Source organism: Thamnophis elegans, chromosome Z (genome assembly GCF_009769535.1).
Source record: "Thamnophis elegans isolate rThaEle1 chromosome Z, rThaEle1.pri, whole genome shotgun sequence".
NCBI classification, from domain to species: domain Eukaryota; kingdom Metazoa; phylum Chordata; class Lepidosauria; order Squamata; family Colubridae; genus Thamnophis; species Thamnophis elegans.
Genome location: NC_045558.1, coordinates 65,499,721 through 65,510,922, shown reverse-complemented (window position 1 = coordinate 65,510,922; position 11,202 = coordinate 65,499,721). Strand labels below are relative to the sequence as shown.

Below are 11,202 nucleotides of genomic sequence, written 5' to 3'. Positions count from 1 at the left end.
CAACAAAATATCAATAGAATCTTTTAACGATAAAATCAATGTAAACATTATTGGCCAAATTACTTCCTTTTTTTAAAATATAATTTTTATTCAACCTTTTTAAACTTTAAAATAGCATTTCCAATCTTTACAGCATTCCGATACTGGTATCCATTCTATTTACAAGTTTTTCAGTTTCATGGTCTTATATGTTACACACACACACACACACACACACACACACACACACACACACACACCCTTTAATGTTTAGCGTTATTTGCTATGTTTACAAGTATATACAGTTTTTCACTTTACTATTGTTCCTAGGTACTCTTTATGTATTAATTTTATCTAGTTTCTAGTTTGTACCACCTATTACAGATCTTATAGTATTCTGTTTCCTCCCTATCTTTTAATTCCATGGTTAATTTATCAATTTCTGCACAGTTGACCATCTTTTTTATTATCATTGCATTCGAAGAAATGTTTTCTTGTTTCCAATTCTGAGCAAAAGTAATTCTGCTGCGGTTATTAGATGGAGTATGATATATTGAATTTCTTTGCTTAGGTTTCCCTTTATAATCCCCAGAAGAAACAGTTCTGGTTTGATCTCTATTTTTTGTTTCATAATTTCTTCTAACCATTTTTTAATTTTCATCCAATATTTCTTAGTTTTTGGGCAGGTCCACCACATATGGTAGAATATCCCCCTTGTTCATGATTGCATCTCCATTTGCCGACTTATTAGGAAACATTTTGGGCAATCTTGCTGGGGGTAAATGCCAATGATAAAACATTTTGTACATGCTTTCCTTATAGGCTGCCGATATCGTTAATTTATAACTTTTCTCTTATTATTGTTCTCAGTGTTCCAATTCAATGTTATATCCAATTTTTTTGGCCCAAATTATCAAAGTCTCTTTCACTGTTTTCTCTTCCATTTTAAATTTTAAGAAACAGTTGTATGCTTTAGGTATTATTTTTTCTTCTGTCCCCAATATTTTATCCAGTTCTTGTTCTCTTTCAAAGCTGTATTGTTCTAAGTCTTTTTTGTACCTTATCTGGATTTGTAGATATGGCCACCAGTCTATTTCTATTCCTTGGGATTTTAGGTCTTGGTTAGATTTAAGTTTCCCTTGCACATCCAATATCTCTTTATATGTCACTACTTTATTTAAATCTAGTATGTTGGGATATATCATTGCTTCCATAGTTGATGGGATTCTAGTGTAATAGTTTCTCTTAATTCTCCCCCAAACATCTAGCAGAGCATTTCTTACCTGGTATTTCTGGAAATATGCCTGGGATTTGTTCTTCCCTTCCCAGATAAATGCATGCCAGCCAAGTTGTAAATTGTGGCCCTCTATTGTTAATATCCTTTTATTTTTAAGTGTTATCCAATCTTTAAGCCATGTTACGGCTGCAGCTTGGTGATAGAGTTCCCAATCTGGAAGTCAAAAACTTCCCTTGCTTCTACTATCCTGTAAAAGTTTTAATTTTATTCAGGCTTTCTTCCCTTGCCAAATGAATTTTAAAATTGTTTTGTTTAGTTCTGCAAAAAACAATTACCCTAATTTTATTGGTACTGTTTGGAATAGAAATAAAATTTGGGGTAAAATGTTTCTTTTTTATTGTCATGATTCTTCCAATTAACAATAACTGTAATTTGGCCCAATTTTCCAAATCTTTATGTATTTGTTGTAGTAGTTTAATATAGTTGTCTTCTTTATAGAGGCGCATTTTGCAGTCAGCCAATTCCAAGATACTTCACTTTCTTAACTATCTGAATTCCCAATTTCCCCTCCAATTTGTCTTTCTGATTATGTATAAGGTTTTTAGTTATTGTCTTTGTCTTCTCTTTATTTATTTTTAATCTTGTCACTTTACCAAATTCTTCTATTTCTTGCATTAGTACTGTTCCTGTTTCTAAAGGGTCCTCTGTGATGAAAACCAGGTTATCTGCAAATGCCTGTGTTTTATATTCTTCTTTTTTTATTCTTAATCCCTTTATTTCACATTTTTGCCTAATGAGTATCAACAATACTTTTAATGATAGGCTAAATAGATGGGGAGATAGTGTCAAAACCTATGCAATTTTGCTTTTTCTGGGAAGTTTTTCATCTTCCTGATCTAGTCTACACACATGGGATTGTGGGTGGTATCTATCCAAGTGCTAACTAAGCCTCAATCTCTTAGGTTCCATGTCTAAACAAGATTACATCTCCCATTTTTTCTAAGCATGGTGTCTATGGATAGCAGACATTGAAGGGCATCATGTAAGGATTGGCTGAATCTGGAGCCTTTTCATACAACAAAGGATTACTGCAAGAGTGACACAACCTAAATAGACTTTCAATTTTATCTGGAATAAGATAAGCTTTCTTTTCACTTCTTGTGGTCAGCATGAATAAAGATAGTAATAGTTTCCCATCCTTATCTCCAAGGCACTTTTGTAATTTCTTCTTTTCAGTTGTGTCTAATTCTCAGACAGTGCCTTGAAAAGGTTTTCTTGGAAAGGTTTTTCAGAAGTGATTTGCTATTGCATTCCTTCTAGGACTGGAAGAGAATGACTGGTCTAACATCACTCAGATGGCTTTGTGCCCAAGTCAGGACTAGCACTCATGTTTTCCATTTCTAGCCTGGTGCCTTAATCACTACATCAAAGTGGCTCTCTGAATTTCTTTAGTTTTAGTTTAATAAAATAATCGTTTTGCACAAATAGCTTAATATGGTAAGCAAACTAATCTATTTTCCGAGTCCCTAGATTTCCCTTTTCACAACAAAGCAAATCACCGAAAAGAAAATATTTATCGCTGTTCCGTATGACTAGTAAATACAAGTACAGAAAGAACTAAGTGACGACAGGCTTCGAGAGCCTCCTTTATCTATCACCAATGGTAGGACAGCAAACTCCTGGATGCTGCTTATTTTATATATTTTGTCTCCGAGAGTCAGAAGGAGCAAATCAGCATGAGAAAAGAGGACGCGGGGGCCTGAAGTTGCCCTTTGAAACAGAGAAAGTTGAGTTCCCAGAGTCTGGCAAGGGCGGGAAAAGGCGGAGCTTCGGAGTGAGGGCGGACGAGGTGCTTGATCTGGCCCCGAACGGAGTTCTCTGACTGAGCCAGATCTCCCCGCACGGCCATGGGTTCTGTCACCTCAGCGCTCAACCGCTCGCGCAACACAGTGGTACAGCTGACCTCGGAGCCGGCAGTTCCTCCACGGATCGCCTTCAGAAAGCCGCGAACTTTTAAAAGCCGGACCAAAGCGATGGCGGCGACAACTGTCGAAGTCCGCAAACTCCCACCTGTTTCCGGCGCCTGGGAAGGGAACAGCAGGCCTGCACCAGCCGCGGCAGAAGTATTCAAGGAGCTGTCCGACGTCCTGAAGTGCTCGAAAACGGAAGAAAGAGCCCTTGGGCTAGTCTTGCCTCCTGCCCGCCGAAGTCGTAGCGCCTGTGAGTATAATCTTGTATTTATGTATATAATCATATACATTCATATCAAAAAATATAATCATGGAACGGGGTAAGGAAAACATACACTTTGAGATGCTTCTCTTTCTCGTATTGTTCACTTGATTTCATTTCACAATCACTCCACGCACTCGTGGAAGTGTATGATTAGTTTTTTTTCTTTTTCTTTCTTTTTCCCTAAATTACTTGCATTGGGATTATTCCTTATACTATTTATGTTGTTTGTTGTCATGGATTGCACTCTCTCGAGGCTAAAACCAATTTTGTTGTATTTATTTTGTACAATGACAATAAAGACTTTACTACACTATTTCCCCGACTCGCTTCTAGCTTCCAATATGCCTAATTGCAGCAGGTAAAACTTTATTTGAAGTGATCTGACCCGATCTAAGCGAGTGTAAAGAATTACTATATATTATCAAGATGCAACACAGGAGAAGGCTGGTCTATTTTCAAGAGTACTAAATGAATAAAAAGCTCAAGATGGTGCAACTTTTCATCTCCTTTCATCATGATGACATAACAAACAGTATCAGTTGACATTTCCTTTGGTATTTAGATTTCAAAGAAGACAAATTCTTCTCTACTGAAATTTGGTTTTCATATAACCTCAGAGTTGCTTACCTTGGTGTGACAGAATAAAGCCAAAACTAAATTGTGAATTAAGTTCACTTTAGGGGTTTTCAATCCTATTCATTGCCAAAGAAAGTTTTCTAGTTGGAGTCCCATCCCAGCATTTTGTGTATCATCTCTCACCCTGATGGGGACCAGCTGAATTAGACTACAGTATCTATGTTTGTAATGATCTTAAAGCTCCAGACTGAAAAGCCTACTCTGTTATTGCAAGTTGCATATTATCAGGATACTTGGCACTCCTGGGATCTACAAAGTAGTTAATCTGCTGACATATATGTTTACACAGTTTCCTTATTGTATAGGGTGTTTTGTAGAGTAAACAAGCAGAGGACAGCACAAGCAAAGGCTTAGCTTCCTATCTTCTGTTCCTAATAAGGCTTCCATTAAGCATGCACTCCGGGGGTGGGTTCTGTCTGCTGCTACTGCTGGTTCACTCAGGGATGTGCTGTGGGCATGGCCGCGCTTGATGCGTGCCATGCACACATGCACAGTACAATAAAAATGCTTCAGCACATGAGCAGAAGCAAAAAACAAGATGGTGCCACCTATGGCACCGCCAATAGAACTGGTTTGGGGGAGTGGCCGGCCGAGTTACTACCTACTCAGCTGAAACAGGGCAAACTGTAGGAACCCACCTCTGATGCACTCCCTTTCTTTCACAATCAAACAACTCAAAAGCTGGTCACTTTCACATCCTTCCATTAGATTCGGTCCCTCCCCACTAACTTAGAATGAACTGATATTTTAAATTTAAATTTCAAAATCATATCCCTTTTGTTTTCCAGGTTTACTTAGTTTTCCTCTACTGAGATTAAAGTTATTTCTATTATATATTTCATTATCAGTTGGTAATTTGCTTCCAAAGGAAGAATCATGCAGACAGCAAAAACTGCTGTGATACCTGCTATCATAGCTTGGTTGAAATTGCAAGAAAGTCAATTAGGAAGTGATTACTAACAGAAAGTGAAGGATGTTCACTTTCACTAGGTTTTAACAGTATAAGAATATTGTACATTGCAGAACCTTTACCCATTAGGTTAACCAGAAAAAAGCTGTAGCACTTTTCTGTGATCTACTAATATTTATTCTAATATTTAATTAGAAAGGTCAGGTAAAGTTTTAAGTAGGAAGGCAACCTCTACTTGCTATTAATCATAGAGTTAAATAATCTTTCTCCCTTATGCAATTTCTGACTCCTGCATGACTGGAAAACTACCTCTAAGTTAGCCTCTGAGATAATGAAAAGGCTGCATCCTTGAACAGAGAACATACAGAATAGAAGGCAAAGGTTGCCTCTAAATTGGGAATTATTATTCTTAAAAATCTTGGCTTAAAAGGCTAAAGGACATGACAAAATCTGTTAGATGACTTTTTGCACTATGAGAAATAAAGGTAGTTTATGAGCCCCAAATTTGTGTTGCTAAGCGAGACAGTTACTAAGTGAGTTTTGCCCCATTTTATGAACTTTTTTTGCCATAGTTGTTAAGTGAATCACTGTAGTTTTTAAATTAGTAAATTAACTTTGCTTGGCAGAAGAAAAGGTGATCACATAACTCTGGAATGCTACAACCAACATAAGTGAATGCCAAGTGAATTTTGACCATATGACCATGGAAATGCTGCAATATTCATAAGTTACCTTTTTTCAGTGCCATTGTAACTTTTTTCAGTACTATTGTAACTTTGAATTATTGTAAGTCAAGGACTAGGTAGTGGCTTCTGGTGAGACTTCATGGTGAACTAGATGTTCCTGAATGAGAAGGAATGGCACTGTATGATGGTGTTTGGAGACGAGACAGCAAATTCTACCCAGTCTTTAGTCTCTCTGTAAAAAAAGAGAAATTGTGAGATCACCTACTTGCACTTGGTCTTTGTGGGTAGTATACTCTCTTTGCAGAGGTCAGAAGACATACCAAACATTATTAAAAATGCTTCTTTAAATTACGGGTTGAATTTCAACAGAAATTGTCTTCAATAACAAAACAAACAATAGTCAGAAAAGAGAAATATTTCAAGATTTAGTGCAACAGCTGAATTCTTTTTTCGGTATGTATAAGTATCTGCTTACTGGTCGACTGACATGCATATTTCAAAAAGGGAATACACTTAATGTAAACAACAAGACATATGATTATAAGAGTAGAAGAGAGACTAAGCAGGGGCTAATAATTATTTCTCTTTTGCCTATTTTCCCTCCCCTTGGTTTATTTTTGTGGTCTAATCAGAATGTGGTCTAATCAGAATAAATAGAACAACATTCTTAATAATGATTTTTGTTAGGTTATAAAAATGTAGGCATTCCTCAAGTCCAGTACTAATGTACTGGATGGGATTCAGAGAGGAAAAGTATTTACTTTTGGGGGTTTCAGCCTTCTCTTCCACTAGAGAGGATAATCAAGAGAAGTATTTTATATTGGTTTGTTTAGAACTTAGCTATTATACTTATTTTCAAATATTATTCAAATAATATTTTAACTAAAATAATAAATCTATAAATGTGCAATTTCAAACATTTCAACAATCTTATTGGTTCAGTTTTCCTAGCTCAGCAATCCCCAACCATTGCAGCAAGGTGGTTCAGCTGAGGGGAGACAGGGGAACTGGATTGTGTGAATGGCATGCTCATGCATGCACATACCTAGCCTTTACATGAGTGATGGGCCAGCACACATATGCATGATTGCCCACTGCTCTGCTGCTGTGCAAGTTGAGCTGCATGCATATGCATTCCAGCCAGACACTTGTGACCCAATTCCAAATGTTCTTCATAGGTTTATTTAAAATGTTAATATGACTTCCATGTTGATTTGGAGCTCACAAAATATCTTAATGTGGCAAATTTTGTATATAAAATTAGGCAGATTCTAACTGCCCACTAATAAACCATCACCAATCATAATGTATTGTTCTGGCTGTCTTTTTTATATTTTACTGTTATTGTTGTTTTTAATGCTTTTAATTATCATGCTGGTCTGTGACCATAATAAAAAGTTATGACAGTATTGAATAATGGACATGTCAGGCACAAAAAAACTAGTGTCTGCACATAAAGGTTTAATGAAACTGATTTATTGCTTTATGTGATTTATCATGCCGATGCATGGGAATCTTCTCAACTAACAGCACCTGCTTGGTGTTAGATAATTCAATGGAAGTTGGACTTAGTTCACTTGTGGCTATGGGATTCTAGGCTGACCCCTCTTTTAATTTCACTCCCAAGTTCTGCTACCCCTCCTATAGGAGATTAACAACTGTCTTTAAAGTTGTGATCTTTGCAGTGTCTCTATGATTAGATGATCGCAATTGTTCACAGTTACGACAGTTGCAGCATCCTATGATCACATGATTATCATTTGCAATTTTCCCTTCTGACTTCCCACAAGTAATGTTAATAGGGAAGCTGACAGGAGTTTGCAAGTCACTTCCGTTGCTGCTACCAATTATGGACAAAAATGCAGGTCAATACCGCAGATTCCCTCTGCCACTGAAGGATTCTTCAATGGCAGGGGGAAATCTGTGGTATTCACCTGCACTTGTCTCCACCCTTTGCATCCATTTGTGTTCCCACCCATTTGTGTGCCAACTTGCACTCATAGTCACCCATAGCACCTGCCTGGTCATCTCATCATACATGTGCCTACTGCACTTCGTAGTACTTATTTGCCTGCTGTGGCACTTCCCACCATCTGCTTGTGTGCTACTTAGGCTTGTCATGATTGTGACTTGTAACTTCCTGCTGGCTTTCCCATTGATTTTGCTGTTTGGAAGCTAGGAAATTGTAAGTTGTAGTCCTATAAGTTCTTCACTTAATCACTCCTGTGATTCGCACTTAATAACAGCAATGGGACTGCCAGGATTGTCGTAACTATGTGGTGCAATCACATGATGTTATGCTTTATAATAACATCACTTAATGTTACAAATTTCAGCTCCAACTATTTGTAATAAATAATGATTACACTTGATTAAATAGAGATGAGAGGAAGTGCTATAGGTATAGTACTATAGGTACAATTAATATTTTCCAATTCACAGACTGAAAGAGCATCATCATTCTATTTATTGCAAAGGAAATACATTAATAAGCTGAGTTTATTTTAAGCCATCATGAGACATATATTTCTAAATTGGACTCTTGAGAATTTATTTATGAGGAAAGATCTGCACAGCTTATGAAATATACCCATTAATGATTAAAGTAAATAGACTATCAAAAAGGAAACCCATGACAATTAATCCATTTAGTCAAGACAGGGATGCACCTTAACATATGCTTAATCTTTCAAACCTTCTGGAGGAACTATAAATGATCTAGAAATCTGCCAGTTAGATTTATCTTCTGTCCAGCAGCGCTGTAGGATATTTATTGATGATATTTGGTATGGGTACAATATATATTTTTTCCATTTTCATTATCATCACTACTAGAAGTAATAGAATGGAGTATTAGTAAGGTAGAATATATTGTTTTAATGTTCCTCTTCATAACAAGGTAACAGGTATAGCCAATGGTCACAGAATGGTCACCAAACCAGAAGAAATAATACAGTTCATATATCTGACTTGGAATGAATACAATTTTATGGATTATATTTTTAAAGAATACTTGAACCCAATCATTGCAATACACTGTCAGGTGATGTTTTACTCCAGGGAGTTACTGTACCTTTTTGGTTCTTCTGCTCAAAACCTTTGGGTAGATGGATTAATACTGAATAAATATGATAGTTTTATCAATCTTTCTGCAATTAAATAATACTTTAAAATAATCTCTGGTCATTTAATTGAATTTATTGGGATTTTTGCTTTAGTCTTTCTTACAATTATATTTTCCTGAGCTGAAAGAAAAACCAAGTAAGGGCTAACTCATGTTTTTCAATAAATTCTCTCTGGAAGGAGAGTAGAAAGGAGGGAAGGAAGGGGGAAGGAAGGAGGGAAGAAAGGAGGGAAGGAAGGAGAGAAGGAAGGAAGAAGAAGTAGGATTGTTGTAAAATAAGATGGGTGTATGGGATGGTAAGAAAGCAATCTCAATTATATTGTTAATTGTAGGGGAGAGAAATTGTTATAAATGCATATTATTAACAACAGTTATGAGATTATATAATTGTGAATGTATATATGAGAAATAAAAATTAAAAAAAAATCTCTCTGAAGGGCTTTTAATTTTTGTTACACACACACATGCGTATGTATTGAGAATTTCCTGTATATTTTTATTACAAGAATATTCAAAAAGAGAAATAGAATCATGTTTAAGAATTCCTTTGATTTGGCAGGTAAGGCAAAGCAAAGAAAATAATCATATAGCTCTCATATCTACCTGTCACTATCTGTTATTGTAACAAATTAGAATAATCACATCTGGGATGCTGGGAATTAAAAAAAGAAATCTTTCATGTTGATCATCTTACATAGCTAATGAAGGTAAAAGTGTACTTTTAATTGAACAACATGGGGTTTCAAAACATTTCAAAATGTTATTTAGAACAATTACAAATATGTTTTATTTAACCATTAATGATGAAGAAGGAAACTTGAAAATGATATACTTATATTTTCTGGAGAACATTCATCTATGCTCTCTATCTTTCCAGTATGACAGGCATTTATTTTTGAAAAATACACTGTTGGCACATTTTTGTATTTATATTAGGTATGTTTATATTGTAGAGTAGTGAAAGTCTGAATTTCTGCTTGGAGAATCTAGACTTTCAGTCTCTTCTGGGCCATTGCCACCAGAAACCCTATAGATTAGGCATCCCCAATTTCCAGGCTACAGCCCACTCCCAGGCTGCAGCCTGTTTGGAACCAGGTTGTGCAAGTGTTGGGGGAGTGTATATGGGTGCACGAAGCTCCCCTTGCACTTGTGGTGGCCACTCAGATTTGCATATGCTGGCCTGCCACTCACAGAGAAATATCCCCTCTCCCCACTTCCTGGCCATCAAGCCAGAAAGTTTGGGGACCACTGCTATGGATTATTACCACTAACTTTAATTGTAGAGATACAGGAATTCAAATGAAAGCATCCTCAACAATAACAGAATAACAGAGTTGAAACGGATCTTGGAGTCCAATCCCATTCAAGCAGGAAACCCAATTCCATTTCACACAAATGATTTTCCAATCTCTTCTTTAAAACCACCAGTTTTGGAATTGCCACAATTTTTGGAGGCAAGTCATTCCACTGATTTATTGTTCTAACTGTCAGGAAATTTCTCGTTACTTCTAGGTTGTTTCTCTTCTTGATTAGTTTCCATCCATTACTTCTTGTCCTTTATGTGCTTTAGAGAACAGGTCAACTACTTCTTCTAATGCTATCCTTTATAATTACGTTTTATTTAGGTTTTCTTCCCATGTATTCAGTCCGTTGATTTGCCTTAATAAGCTTCTTTGCATCTGCTATTACTCCACCCACAAAATTGCATCAGGAACTTAACGCTGACAAAGCAGGATATCTGGATGAAACTGTATATTCTTTTTATTTTATATTGAATTCTCATTATCTTACCCATTTTGGCTCTGGCCAAATCCAATTCTGACAAATATAGTTCTTGAAAGCAGAAAATATTTTCCTTCTCCTGATTTTTGTTAATTGCTAAGTTAGAATGCTAACAATGTATTGCTGTTGGCCTATAGTTCATATAATAATCCTAATACAGAGCTGTCATTTATGAGATGCTTTTGATGGATTGGGATCTTGAAATGGCCAAAATAATATTTTTCTATGCCAGATATACCAGTATTCCTTCTCTTCTAAGCAAGGATATTAAGGTTCAGTGATTGCATAGGACAAGATGCAAGCACTAGAGCATTGAGAATAACAAATTTCAGTGATTTTGTGGAACCTATTCTGGATAGTTCCTGCATGGGGTGAGGACACTTACTGTGTTTTTGGAATAGTTGGCATATCAATATATAGCAATCAGTACTTGTAAGATGAAGCCCCAGGGGATTTGATTCCATGGGTATTGTCAGTACATATTTATCCTGTTTGTTTACCAAACTGTTCAAGTAATACAAAAATGGAGGATCCTATGAGAGGATGGAATCTAGGGCGTCTATGCTTGTCATAGTAGTGAGCAAGAGATGGAATCAAGCTGCAATAGGTAATT

The 11,202-nt window shown here is 36.3% G+C and overlaps 1 protein-coding gene across 1 annotated transcript in view; it reads left to right on the top strand.

Moving 5' to 3' along the window:
- Positions 1 to 3,064: 3,064 nt before the first annotated feature.
- PDE1C (phosphodiesterase 1C) overlaps positions 3,065 to 11,202 on the top strand; it is a 509,951-nt gene continuing 501,813 nt past the window's right edge. Inside the window, 1 exon segment of the mRNA XM_032235871.1 lies at positions 3,065 to 3,436. Coding sequence (XP_032091762.1) covers positions 3,124 to 3,436 — 313 coding nt within the window. The 5' untranslated portion in view covers positions 3,065 to 3,123.